Raw genomic sequence first — 14192 nt, forward strand, 5'->3', positions numbered from 1 at the left:
CCAGAAAGAAAATTGCACCCTAGCTTGGCGGAGGGGCCATGCCCCTTCCAATCAGGCCAGATGTTACCTTAATCCGGCTGCCAGTACACGCTCTTGATGACCCTGATCCCTGAAGGAAGAAAACCAAAAGAGGCTTGGACAAAGGGGTCGGCCTCTTTTCTTTGGCCTTTGATCCGCCCCCAGCCAGCCAACCATTGTCCTCCCTGACCTGTTTCCAAGGCAAGTTAATCCCACCCTTTTGTCTTCATCTGGGTTGGTTCTTTCTGGAATGGCTACCTGTCCGGCACTCAGGTATCAGGATGCCAGGGATTATCACTCAGGCAGAGGGGCTGCTGAGGAGCTGAGCTCACATGTCTATATGAATTTCTGAAGTTTTCCCAGTGAGTCGGTACATAGAGACATTTATCAGTGACTTCTTACATTTGGTATTGTGCATCAAAGGCCCTTTGAATAGATAGGAAGAAACTGTGATCAAGTGCCTTGTGGGGACAAATCACAAAAGTGATGGTGCTGATTTAGGTAGTGGGCTGCATGTGCATGATATCTGCTGAAGGTGCAACCCCCCCCCAACTTATACATAAATTTCTGCAACAGTCTGGACAGGGCAGGGGCTTATGGGGTGGGAGTAGGATAGAGGTTGCAGGAAGGAAGGGGTGGGGGGACACAACCCCCCACTTTCCAGGGATCCCTCTCTGGTCGCCTTGAAGGGGTGGCCGATTCCTGGGCGGGAGGAAGAAGCCAAGGTGGTCTCTCCAGAGAATCCCCGTGAGCGCCAAGATGGAGACGTGTCCCCAAAGACTGGCCTACCTAGCACTCCCCCCCTTCGCTGCCCCAGGGATGCTCCCCCTCCCCACTTCCTCGACTCCCTCCCTCTGTCCCAGAGTCTCCCCTGAACCCAAAGTCCCCCCTTGGCGTGGCTCACCCGTCGCCCTGCGCCCCCCATCTCTCCATCCGGAGGGCCCCCCCCCAAGACGAGCAGGGGAGGACAGGGGGGTCTCTATCCAAGCGCCCCTCACGCCCGTTAACCCTTTCATGGCCCACCTCTTTCCGCGCGGAACCCACAGCGCCCCAGGGATGCCTGCGCGGGGAAATGGGGCGATGGGGCTTCGTTGGGATCCCCTGGGTGGGCTTCCTAAGGGCCCAAGGAAAACCCCCTTCGCAGCACGCGTGCAGGGATCCAGATCCACGAAAGGCGCTTTGGGGAGCTGGAGGGGGTCTCTGGATCCTTCTCTCGCCTCCCCCCGCGACCCCTTTACCTCTTTGTCCTCGCTCGCGAATCTCCTTTCCTTTCCTGCAACATCCACGTGGGTGGGGGGGATTTACCTGCCGCCCCTCCTTCCATTTCCGAAAGCGCGCGCCCCTAGAGCTGCGGCGCAGAGCCCCAATCCGGCGCAAAAGCTCCACTTGCGGGAGAAGCAGGCAATTTGGGAGGGGGCTCCCCCCTCCCGGAACAGAAGTCGGATAGCGAGGAAGAGGAAGAGGAGGAGGAGATGCAACGTATGGGGCGGGATTTGGGGTTGTGGTGGCGGGGTGAGAGAAGGATGTGCCGGGAGGGGAGGAATGGGGGTGGAGAGAGGAAGGTTTTCCCCCTCCCTTCTTTCTTCTGGGGATCAAGAGAGCGGGGGAGGGGCTGATCCCGGCAATCCACTCGCAAAGTGGGGTCTCGCACCCCAAAATGTTTACATTGCAAAATCCCTCCCTCCCCCACCCCACGCCACGAGATTAGATCCGTCCGTGTTTTAGGTACTGGTGCACGTTGAGCAGCGGCTTGGACTCTGTGACTCCTGTGTTAAGGGGAAAAATGGGGCTTTGGCTTTTGCACACACAGCCCCGACACCCAGGTAAAATTCATGCAAGGAGTGAAGCAGCCCAGAACTAAAGCGCGTTGGAATTCGTACATCCTCAGATAGGTTTTTTCACCTCCTCCTTCCTTGCAGAGAAACATTTGGTCAGCTGGGGAGTCAAAATGATTTCAGGACTGTCTTCCTGTGCTGTTTTGGACATGTGGTTTATATATTTATGTACGTGTTTGATTGGTACATTTATGAACATTTATTATATATCTAAGACCTTAAAATTTTTATAACAGAAACCCCCCCCCCTACAGGCAACAACAGGCTCCCAGCTCTGTATATGTCTATGTATTTTATTGTCTCTATCTCTTTTTGTGTGCTTTGTGTTGAGAATTGTGTTTCCAGCTCAGCCAAGGGAGCTGGGGCTGGAGGGCCAGCTGTGTGTGTGAGTCTGTGTCTCTGTGTGTGGGAGAGTGAGTGTGGGGACCCCACCCCCATGCAACAAGAGGCTCCCAGCTCTGGGTATGTCTATGTATTTTATTGTCTCTATCTCTTTTTGTGTGCTTTGCGTTGAGCATTGTGTTTCCAGCTCAGCCAAGGGAGCTGGGGCTGGAGGGCCAGCTGTGTGTGAGAGAGAGACTGAGTGTGGGAACCCCACCCCATGCAACAAGAGGCTCCCAGCTCTGGGTATGTCTATGTATTTTATTGGCTCTATCTTGGCCAAGGGGGGCTGATGCTGTGAGGAAACAGGAGATTTCTCACTTTGTGTTTTGCTTGAAGGTTCCTGCAACATCTTGGAAGGGCAACAAGTCCCCCTTGGGTAACAACTTAAGCAGGAGCTCATAATGGGGGGGGGGGGTTCCCCACACTCATAGGAGGAATGGACTCCGTTACAAGGCATGGTGAATAATTTTGGCAAATTCGAGCGCAAATACGGTGGAGTGATGAACCCCAAACGACTGAGAACTCCCTGCGAACAGCCCCCCCCCCCGGTCTCGTAGGATCTGGACCTAACCAACCAGGTCTTTAGAAGCGTGACAAAACACCCTGGATGTTCGGAGCAGTTAGCATATGCAGACTCCTGGGTAGTGGTCCTGAGAGAGAGCTCTACGTGGCTACAGAAATTGAAAGGAGACTATTGTACCTCTCTGATGGTGCAGTGGGCACTGAAGGAGACAAAAGTAATCAAACCCCAAAAGAAAGAACACTTTTCCAGAGGAGGGGTGAAAAAGAAATAATCAATGTGGTCCCCAACGATTCCCACTATTACGGAATGGGGGGTCATATAAACAGAATTTTACTCCCAAGTAAACCACGTAGGACCCGAGGCGATGACCTCAAGGGAACCCCGCTATACAAGGGCTCCCCTCGTCCTGTCACAATGTTGCACCAAGCGCCACACAAAACCCCAACACCCCAAGAATAAAGTGCCATTTCTGACTGTGTATCCCGGTGCTATATACAGGCAGGCAGTATGAATGAACGATGTATTTTTTGAATGAACAATTTATTTACATGAGGATGCTTCCTGACCAATCAAATCGCGACAAATCTAGCCCTTCAGCCAATCCCAGCAATGCTATGGCTCCGCAGTAGCTGCTCAGCGCAGCTATCTTCCACAATTCAGTGACAAGGTGCCAACAGCTCCTGCTGAGAGAACAATGGACTAAGTTCATCGAAACCTCATTACCTTGTAATCCACTCATAAAACTGGATCTGATGTAGTGAGGCCAATTCAAGTCATTTCTGAACCCACTGTCTGTATTGTGAATAGCCAAAAACGCTTAGAAATTCATAGGAAATCACTGGTTTCAACGATTCTCTTCATTCCATCGCCAATTTGCGTCATTGGCTAAGGGCTTGGAAACCACTCGGTCCCCGCCATAATCCCTCAAGCGGGAGGTCACGTACTCACAGGAAGGTACTCATTTGTGACAATCGCTGGGCAAAAGCTCTCCTCCGGACTTGCCCAGGTGCCAGACTATGCAAACCAAAGTTCTATTGTTCTTTTGCAGTAGGTGCTTAGAATGTACTCCCAATACATATCCTGTGTTTGCCTGTTACCCTGAGACATTACTCCTATGTGAATCATGTGTAACCCTCCCCTTTTCTGATGTAGTGATGATGTAGCAATAATGTAGTGATGATGCTCCACGAACTGCATGCTGGGATAAGATAGAAACTTTAAATAGTCTTTGTCACCCCATCCTGGGGGTTCAATTCCTCTTTCAACCTGTTGCATAATAAACTTTTGGTCTACAGCTATTTGCTCTGGTTGGTGGCTGGACTCCTTCCTTTATTCCGCAGGGACCCACGGGCTCTGCCCAACGAGCTGGGTGGCTGAGGAGCCTCACACCTGGGTCCCCCCTCCCCCGTAACACCAAATTAGCCCTTTATTGGCCAGACCTAGGAGTTTTGATAGCGTTTGGGGGCATACAAGATCAGGACTCTGAGCCTTATTCCCCTGGGGGTTTCCCAGCTGGTGCCTCCCCCCTTTCACCCAGCCAGTCCATGACAGCAACAGCAGCAACAGTAAATTCAGTACGATAATAATATTCACACTGGTCCTCTGGCAGGAAGATTAATAACTTCTGGGACTATAGAAAAGTACTATCTTCCCCAAACCCCAGAATAAGAAGGAGCTCTGGGGTCGCCCCATGGGGTTCATGAGTGAAGATGGGACCCATCAGGAGACTTTCCTGGTACCTGCAGCCCCTCCTTCCCTCTCTTGCAATAAGGCTTGGGGGGAAATCTCCCATTAAATTACAGTATTTTAAGTTTTCTTCTGAATGTGTAGGAGACAGGGAGAGGTTCTAGTGAAGAAGCAGTGTTTGGAGATCACACGTGGTGGGGGTGAGAGAGTTTGGTGCAAAAACCAGTCACACACATATGCACCCATTTTGCATGCTTGAGTACAGCAACTCCAGGGCATGAGCTAAGTATAACCAGGATAGGGGCCACGTGTAAAGCAATTCCCATGCTTAGGTCGAAAACGCACACAGAGGCAGCAGGAGTTCTTCAGTAATAGTTTACTGATCTTTCAAAGCATACAGTTCTCACTGGGTCCCCAGTGAGGCTCAAAACTTAGCTCCTGAGAACAAATCCAGTTTCAGCAGTAGAAAAATACAGCACACAGGATATCTACATCAGGCAGACACACACCGGCAGAAGGGAGCAAGGGAGGAAAGAGGCTGGAAGGACACAGGGCAAAGGATGTGTGTCTTTCGCTTCCTGTCGTCTTGGAGGGAAGTCAGCAACTTTGCATCTGCAGGGGCTTCACGAAGAAAAGCTTTCTGCCGGCTGCTTCCAGGCAAATGGGCATCCCAGAAACACACACTGTGATCTGTGGTGTGTTGCCATATCAATTGTTTTGAAAGGTTATCACAATGTGGTCTAGAAACCAGTATGGGACAATATATCGCCCAGCCCTCACTGACCACCAAGAAATCCAGATAAACCCTCACCCTTTCTCTACCGAAAGGTACTTTAATCTTAGATCATAATCACATTGTTTGACATTGCCTTCAATATTTCATTACTATAGAGTTTACCACATAAATACCAGAACTTCACATACACAACATGTGTTAAAGACTGATTTCCTGCTGAGTTCAGTTCTGTGAAGAAATGAGTGGACATTGAAAGGAACACGTCCCGCACTCCATACATATAAATGGGTTCTTCCTTGTGAGAGTCCCTGGATGTTCCTTAAACACTCCATTGTAAATAAAGCACTTTTTGCAATCTTTTCATTTAAACTGCTTCTCCTCTTTGGGTTTATTGATGGTTTGTAGGGTTTCAACTCCTAAAGTTCTTCCTGTTCATGAGTCTGTTGATATAGGACTTCCACTAGGACTGAACCTCTATCTACTTTCCTGATAGTTATAAGGTTTGTGTTTTGTGTGAGTTTGTTCACATAAATCAGGGGTTCCACTCTGACTGCAGCTCCTTCCACAGTCCATACTTTTAAACAGTTTGCCCCCTGTGTGTCTGCTGATGTTTTCTAAGATTTCGATTCTGACTGAAGCTCTTTCCACACTCCATGCATTTAAATGGTTTCTCCCCTGACTCAGTTGATGTGTTCTAAGTTTTGCATTGAAATTGAAGCTCTTTCCGCACTCCATACATTTAAATGGTTTCTCCCGTGTGAGTCCGTTGATGCATATTGAGGTGTCCACTCTTACTGAAGCTCTTTCCACACTCCATACATTTATATGGTTTCTCCCCTGTGTGAATCCGCTGGTGTAATTTAAGGTCTCCATTCTGACTGAAGCACTTTTCGCATTCCATACATTCAAATGGTTTCTCCCCTGTGTGAGTCCGTTGATGTGTTCTAAGGTTTCCATTATTACTAAAGCTCTTTCCGCACTCCATACATTTAAATGGCTTTTCTCCTGTGTGAGTCCGTTGATGTATATTGAGGTGTCCACTCTGGCTGAAGCTCTTTCCGCACTCCATACATTTATATGGTTTCTCCCCTGTGTGAGTCCGTTGATGTTTTCTAAGGGATCCGTGATCACTAAAGCTTTTTTCGCAATCCATGCATTTAAATGGTTTCTCCCCTGTGTGAGTCCGTTGATGTTTTCTAAGGGATCCATTATCACTATATCTCTTTCCACACTCCATACATTTATATGGTTTTTCACCCGTGTGAGTCCGTTGATGTATATTGAGGTGTTCACTCTGACTGAAACTCTTTCCACACTCCATACATTTATATGGTTTCTCCCCTGTGTGAATCCGCTGGTGTAATTTAAGATCTCCATTCTGACTGAAGCACTTTCCGCATTCCATACATTCAAATGGTTTCTCCCCTGTGTGAGTCCGTTGATGTGTTCTAAGGTTTCCATTATTACTAAAGCTCTTTCCGCACTCCATACATTTAAATGGCTTTTCTCCTGTGTGAGTCCGTTGATGTATATTGAGGTGTCCACTCTGGCTGAAGCTCTTTCCGCACTCCATACATTTATATGGTTTCTCCCCTGTGTGAGTCCGTTGATGTTTTCTAAGGGATCCGTGATCACTAAAACTTTTTTCGCAATCCATGCATTTAAATGGTTTCTCCCCTGTGTGAGTCCGTTGATGTCTTCTAAGTTTTCCATTATCACTAAAGCTCTTTCCGCATTCCATACATTTATATGGTTTCTCCCCTGTGTGAGTCCGTTGATGTTTTCTAAGGGATCCATTATCACTATATCTCTTTCCACACTCCATACATTTATATGGTTTTTCACCCGTGTGAGTCCGTTGATGTATATTGAGGTGTTCACTCTGACTGAAACTCTTTCCACACTCCATACATTTATATGGTTTCTCTCCTGTGTGAGTCTGTTGATGTCTTCGGAGGGTTGCATTGAAACTGAAGCTTTTTCCGCACTCCATACATTTAAATGGTTTCTCCCCTGTGTGAGTCCGTTGATGTGTATTGAGGTGTCCACTCTTAATGAAGCGCTTTCCACACTCCATGCATTTAAATGGTTTCTCCCCTGTGTGAATCCGCTGGTGTAATTTCAGGTCTCCATTCTGACTGAAGCTCTTTCCACACTCCGTACATTTAAATTGTTTCTCTCCTGTTTGTGTCCGTTGATGCATATTGAGGTGTCCACTCTGACTGAAACTTTTCCTACACTCCATAACTTTAAGTGGTTTCTCCCCTGTTGGAGGTCGTTGATGTGAACTATGTGTGCTCATTCAATTACGCATATTGCAGATTTCACACATTTTAATTTCTATTCCTAATGAAACGAAAGGTGCCCCATTCACTGGAGTTCTGACTGTCTTCTCCATCTCCTTCTTCAGAGTGGGAGGAAAGGGAATCCTGTTTGGGTTTAAAGGAAGAGAACTAAGGGAAAGAGAACACATCAAGCTCCATTAGCACCTTCTCCTATTTCAACGTCTCCTACATTCCCTCACATCCTACCCATGTTCCCAATTTTTAGGAGCAGAAGTTGGAATGTCAAATGATAGTAATTCATGAGCAACTTTCAAAATCCTCAATCAATGTTAATAAAGCAGCTTGATTTTTTAAAGGATGATTTGCTGCCTGATCTCGTGCCTGTCTTCTGACGCAGGACTATCCTAAAATGACACTGAAAAGCAGGATATTCAAGGCAAATAGATAAACTGTACTTAGTGGAATGTGTAGTACCTTGAAAATGTTGTATTGATTCACTAATGGCCTGAAGTTGTGTCATTTCTGGGGACATGAATTTGTTCCTGTTCTGTCTTAAATATAATCATACAATGTCATGGGGTGTTAGGCGAGCGGTAGTACCTTTGGTGGGGGAAATGTCATGCACCTTATGGGGTAATTTATCCACCATTGGTCCCCACCCTGCACTCAGCTCTCACCTGTGGCTTCCAGAAGCTGTCAGCATGCAAAAGAGGCCATAATCCCAGGAACGGCTTCAACCAGCCGGCTAAACCAGGTGAGGATACCTGTTGGGTCTCAAATTCTTGGTGAGTTGGGGAATTCTGCTGCAGGTGAAGGCAGGCCCTGGTGGATGGAGAGGATGGGAACAACAATGAATTCCACAGTCAAGAAGGCAGATTCTGCCCATTCTGCAGAGGAAAGTGAGGGCAGATGGGGCTCGTCAACCAAGGAAGGGAGCCCATTGAGAAGGAAAACTCTGGACGTAATACTTTGGTGCACTCCCTCACTTCCTCTTGAGTTATCTTCAGGAGAAGAAAATGCTATGGAGGAAAACCTACAGAAATCCAGAGTGGAATCTCTAAGGTGGTTGGATGGTGCCCTGCACACCTCCTTCCAGCCACTCCTGCAGCCAAGCTGGTGCCTAACGTACTCCTCGACTTTCCTTGGGACCATATATGCCAGGCTGAGAAGGGGGTCTTGTTGTCTAGGCCAGTGTTTCCCAACCGGTGTTCCGCAGCACACTAGTGTGCCGCGAGACGTTGCCTGGTGTGCCGCGAGATGTTGCCTGGAGGGAGGCGGGCGAGTCGGGCAGCGAGAGGCGGGGCGGCGGCGGCGAGGAGAGGCCGCCCAGCGCGGAGCTCTCGCAGTCTGCCTGCATGGCTGCCTGCGAGCTCGGCGGGCAGCGCCTCCGTCCGCAGCGCCCGCCTCGCGGCTATCATTCCCTGCCCCTGCCAAAGCTCACCCAGCCAAGCCGCGCTCTCCTTCCTGCCTCGCTTTGCTGCCTCCTCCCCCCCCCCAAAGCTTGGAGGTTCCCCGGCGCTGACCCGCAGGTTTGACCCCCTTCTCACACCTGTTCGCGCTCCTTGCACGGAATGGGGCGGATGGGGAGGAACGGGGCTCGCCGCTGCCTCCGCTTGCCCTCCCCCCCTCCGCCGGCGGTCCCGCGATTCTTGGCTTTTTTGGCGGTTGGTACAGAAGGAAGGGAAGGGGGAGGGGAAAAAATTGAAACTTACACTTTCATGCGTCCCTCCCGGCGTGACGCTGCGCGCTGATGTCACGGGGTTGTAATGGTGGAGTGCCTCAAGATTTTTTTCATGAAACAAGTGTGCCTTTGCCCAAAAAAGGTTGGGAAACACTGGTCTAGGCAGCCCTGAACCCCCAAACACACTGCCCAGGCAGTGCTGCTACCACAGCAGTTTCAGGCAGAGAGATGAGCTCAGACCTATGTATCAAAATCTCTCCAATGTGGAATATGTAAAAAAGAGGTGCTGTTTATATCATACATCAATTAAAAACTAGTCAGAATATTTGTCTTTTTAATAAAAGGCCACCAAGTATACAATGGCCCTTTCAAAGCTCATGAAAGTCTTGTGCCTGGAGCTTTTGGGGGTGCAGGGCCAGAAAAGCGTCTTCCACCATTATCCTTCCAGTTGGGATTCAGGCATCATCATGGAACTCAAACTGCCGGGGTTGCTGTGACTGATGATCTCCGATGGTTTATATGGCTGAGAGGAAAAGCTGTTTCCTGGTTCTGCTGGATCTCTCAGCGGCTTTGGAGACCTTTGACCATGGTATCCTTCTGGACCCTCTAAGGGAGCTGGCAGCCCTGCTTTGTAGCGGTTCCTGTCCTTCCTCCTGGGCCATGTACAGAATGTGGTGTTGGGGGATGAAGGTTCAGACCCCTGGCTGCTCCCTTGTAGGAGCAACAGGGTTGCCATAAACAATAACCCCACCCACAAACTCTCATTCACACAAAGTCTGTAAATTTGTGGGGGGGGGGTCCACAAACCTCACCTGTGCTAATACTGGCAGTCTTTGGCCTGTATAGGCATACCCTGTGTGTAGAGCCTCCAGCCACAGGGACCGTCTATCATGAAAATGGGTCCTTTGACTGGGCAGATTCATGCAATGGCTATCATTGGATGCTAATGGGTTGTACCTCAGCTTGTCAGTCACTCTGACACTGCCTACAAAGAATAAGAGGAACAGAAATGCTTTTGAGGTGCAACTTATATCAATCCTGACAGCCATTCCATTGACTCTGCATCCCTGTTTCTGATGACAGGTGTACATTATCCTCAGCTTCAATGAACCAGGCAGTGGAAAAGACACTTAAAGATGGAAGCCTGAGAGAGAGGAAAAGGTTTCTGGCTGCTTCCTGGGTGGGATTGAGGAAAGAAAGAGCCACTTCCAAGAAGCCCCCCCCCCCCGCCCACTTTCTCTCGGGATTTTCCTGTCCTCTCCAGGGAGACCAATGGTTGGACTTGGCAAAACCGCTGTATCTACCATTAATTTGATTTTGATTTTGAATTGATATTAGAATGAATTGATTTTAGAATGCATTTTAATTAACTGATTGTGATTATATGTAAACTGTGTTACTTTTATTGTTGTTAGCTACTCTGAGCCCAGCTTCGGCTGGGGAGGGCGGAATATAAATTATTATTATTATTATTATTATTATGGACAGGTCAGGGGCTTATGGGGTGGGAATTGGGTGGAGCTTGCAGGAAAGAAGGTGTGTCTTGTTAAAGGAGAAATCTGAGGGCCCCCCTGGACAAAAAACAAGGACACCAGCCAGGAATACCAGAGCAAAACAGCAGCCAGTAGGCTTGGTCTTTATTGAAGACTGTCGTGACAGGACTCCCACCTGCCACCAGGTGAAACAAGATGGAAGCCCCAAACAAAAGAGAACCCAATCTTTTATTAGCTGCTAATGCCAATGTTACACCCCCCCAAACTACATCATGCTTACATCATGAAAGGGGAGGTCTGGTGGCAGTAATCTGAGCATCCTGGACCCTGCCCCATAGTTCTCCTTGCCCTCCACCAAACACCCATCAAGTGTAACAAAAGAGATATTTACATTTCCCTACTAGGAGCAGAAGTGCGAGAATGGGGGTGGGGTGGGGGGAGTGCAAAAAAACATGACCACCATGCGGCCTGACTTATACCCCCCCCCCAACAAGAAAGGAAATGGCAGAAATGCGGCCTGTTGTTTAAAGCGGCGTCAGCAGAATTAAAAGCTGCCGTGTGGCCTACGTCTGGGGTCGCACACCACCATTCATGGCCAGTGGAGCCCACGGCCATGCTCCCCCACGCCTGCAAAAAGGAAACAGCTGAAATGTGGCCTACAGCTGGAGGGTGGCGAATGGCGGCCTCGAGGGATCCATCCCCCCCCCCCCCGCCGCTACAAAAACAAGAAGGCCACCCTCCGCGGTCTAGCTGGGTGCCTGCCCAGAAAGAAAATGGCACCCTAGCTTGGCGGAGGGCCCATGCCCCTTCCAATCAGGCCAGATGTTACCTTAATCCGGCTGCCAGTACACGCTCTTGATGACCCTCATCCTTGAAGGAAGAAAACCAAAAGAGGCTTGGACAAAGGGGTCGGCCTCTTTTCTTTGGCCTTTGATCCACCCCCAGGCGGCCATCCATTGTCCTCCCTGACCTGTTTCCCAGCCAAGTTAATCCCACCCTTTTGTCTTCATCTGGGTTGGTTCTTTCTGGAATGGCTACCTGTCCGGCACTCAGGTATCAGGATGCCAGGGATTATCACTCAGGCAGAGGGGCTGCTGAGTAGCTGAGCTCACATGCATATTTGAATTTCTGAAGTTCTCCCTGTGAGCCAGTACATAGAGACATTTATCAGTGAATTCCTACATTTGGTATTGTGCAGCAAAGGCCCTTTGAATAGATAGGAAGAAACTGTGATCAAGTGCTTTGTGGGGACACATCACAAAAGTGATGGTGCTGATTTAGGTAGTGGGCTGCATGTGCATGATATCTGCTGAAGGTGCAACCCCCCCCCCAACTTATACATAAATTCCTGCAACAGTCTGGACTAGCAGGGGCTTATGGGGTGGGAGTAGGATAGAGGTTGCAGGAAGGAAGGGGTGGGGGGACACAACCCCCCACTTTCCAGGGATCCCTCTCTGGTCGCCTTGAAGGGGTGGCCGATTCCTGGGCGGGAGGAAGAAGCCAAGGTGGTCTCTCCAGAGAATCCCCGTGAGCTCCAAGATGGAGACGTGTCATCAAATACTGGTCTACCTAGCACTCCCCCCCCAATGCTGCCCTTCCCTGCCCCAGGGATGCTCCCCCTCCCCACTTCCTCGACCCCCTCCCTCTGTCCCAGAGTCTCCCCTGAACCCAAAGTCCCCCCTTGGCGTGGCTCATCCGTCGCCCTGCGCCCCCCATCTCTCCATCCGGAGGGCCCCCCCCCCAAGACGAGCAGGGGAGGACAGGGGGGTCTCTATCCAAGCGCCCCTCACGCCCGTTAACCCTTTCATGGCCCACCTCTTTCCGCGCGGAACCCACAGCGCCCCAGGGATGCCTGCGCGGGGAAATGGGGCGATGGGGCTTCGTTGAGATCCCCTGGGTGGGCTTCCTAAGGGCCCAAGGAAAACCCCCTTCGCAGCACGCGTGCAGGGATCCAGATCCACGAAAGGCGCTTTGGGGAGCTGGAGGGGGTCTCTGGATCCTTCTCTCGCCTCCCCCCGCGACCCCTTTACCTCTTTGTCCTCGCTCGCGAATCTCCTTTCCTTTCCTGCAACATCCACGTGGGGGGGGGGATTTACCTGCCGCCCCTCCTCCCCTTTCCGAAAGCGCCCGCCCCTAGAGCTGCGGCGCAGAGCCCCAATCCGGCGCAAAAGCTCCACTTGCGGGAGAAGCAGGCAGTTTGGGAGAGGTCTCTTTCCCCCCCCCTCCCCACTCCCGGAACAGAAGTCGGATGGCGAGGAAGAGGAAGAGGAGGAGGAGATGCAACGTATGGGGGCGGGATTTGGGGTTGTGGTGGCGGGGTGAGAGAAGGATGTGCCGGGAGGGGAGGGGAGGAATGGGGGTGGGGAGAGGAAGGTTTTCCCCCTCCCTTCTTTCTTCTGGGGATCAAGAGAGCGGGGGAGGGGCTGATCCCGGCAATCCACTCGCAAAGTGGGGTCTCGCACCCCAAAATGTTTACATTGCAAAATCCCTCCCTCCCCCACCCCACGCCACGAGATTAGATCCGTCCGTGTTTTAGGTACTGGTGCACGTTGAGCAGCGGCTTGGACTCTGTGAATCCTGTGTTAAGGGAAAAAATGGGGCTTTGGCTTTTGCACACACAGCCCCGACACCCAGGTAAAATTCATGCAAGGAGTGAAGCAGCCCAGAACTAAAGCGCGTTGGAATTCGTACATCCTCAGATAGGTTTTTTCACCTCCTCCTTCCTTGCAGAGAAACATTTGGTCAGCTGGGGAGTCAAAATGATTTCAGGACTGTCTTCCTGTGCTGTTTTGGACATGTGCTGTTTTGGACAACAACAGGCTCCCAGCTCTGTATATGTCTATGTATTTTATTGTCTCTATCTCTTTTTGTGTGCTTTGTGTTGAGAATTGTGTTTCCAGCTCAGCCAAGGGAGCTGGGGCTGGAGGGCCAGCTGTGTGTGTGAGTCTGTGTCTCTGTGTGTGGGAGAGTGAGTGTGGGGACCCCACCCCCATGCAACAAGAGGCTCCCAGCTCTGTATATGTCTATGTATTTTATTGACTCTATCTCTTTTTGTGTGCTTTGCGTTGAGAATTGTGTTTCCAGCTCAGCCAAGGGAGCTGGGGCTGGAGGGCCAGCTGTGTGTGAGAGAGAGACTGAGTGTGGGAACCCCACCCCATGCAACAAGAGGCTCCCAGCTCTGGGTATGTCTATGTATTTTATTGGCTCTATCTTGGCCAAGGGGGGCTGATGCTGTGAGGAAACAGGAGATTTCTCACTTTGTGTTTTGCTTGAAGGTTCCTGCAACATCTTGGAAGGGCAACAAGTCCCCCTTGGGTAACAACTTAAGCAGGAGCTCATAATGGGGGGGGGGGGTTCCCCACACTCACAGGAGGAATGGACTCCGTTACAAGGCATGGTGAATAATTTTGGCAAATTCGAGCGCAAATACGGTGGAGTGATGAACCCCAAACGACTGAGAACTCCCTGCGAACAGCCCCCCCCCCCGGTCTCATAGGATCTGGACCTAACCAACCAGGTCTTTAGAAGCGTGACAAAACACCCTGGATGTT

The 14192-nt window shown here is 50.3% G+C and overlaps 1 protein-coding gene across 6 annotated transcripts in view; it reads right to left on the reverse strand.

The window, feature by feature from the left end:
• Window positions 1-12916, reverse strand: part of LOC114605986 (uncharacterized) — a 71786-nt gene extending 58870 nt beyond the window's left edge. For 2 of the 6 annotated variants that reach the window (XR_013394475.1, XM_077935462.1), the window contains exon 1: window positions 1257-1462. Coding sequence is in view for 1 of the 6 variants with exons in the window: in XM_077935464.1 (XP_077791590.1) it covers window positions 6122-7484 (1363 nt within the window). In the remaining 5 variants the exon portion in view is untranslated. Of the gene's footprint in view, window positions 1-1256; window positions 1463-6121; window positions 7612-8144; window positions 8290-9960; window positions 11452-12671 lie in introns of those variants that run through there. The other 4 variants (XM_077935464.1, XM_077935463.1, XR_013394474.1 and 1 more) reach the window with 4 other exon arrangements.
• Window positions 12917-14192: the final 1276 nt, after the last annotated feature.

Source organism: Podarcis muralis, chromosome 10, assembly GCF_964188315.1.
Source record: "Podarcis muralis chromosome 10, rPodMur119.hap1.1, whole genome shotgun sequence".
Taxonomy (NCBI): domain Eukaryota; kingdom Metazoa; phylum Chordata; class Lepidosauria; order Squamata; family Lacertidae; genus Podarcis; species Podarcis muralis.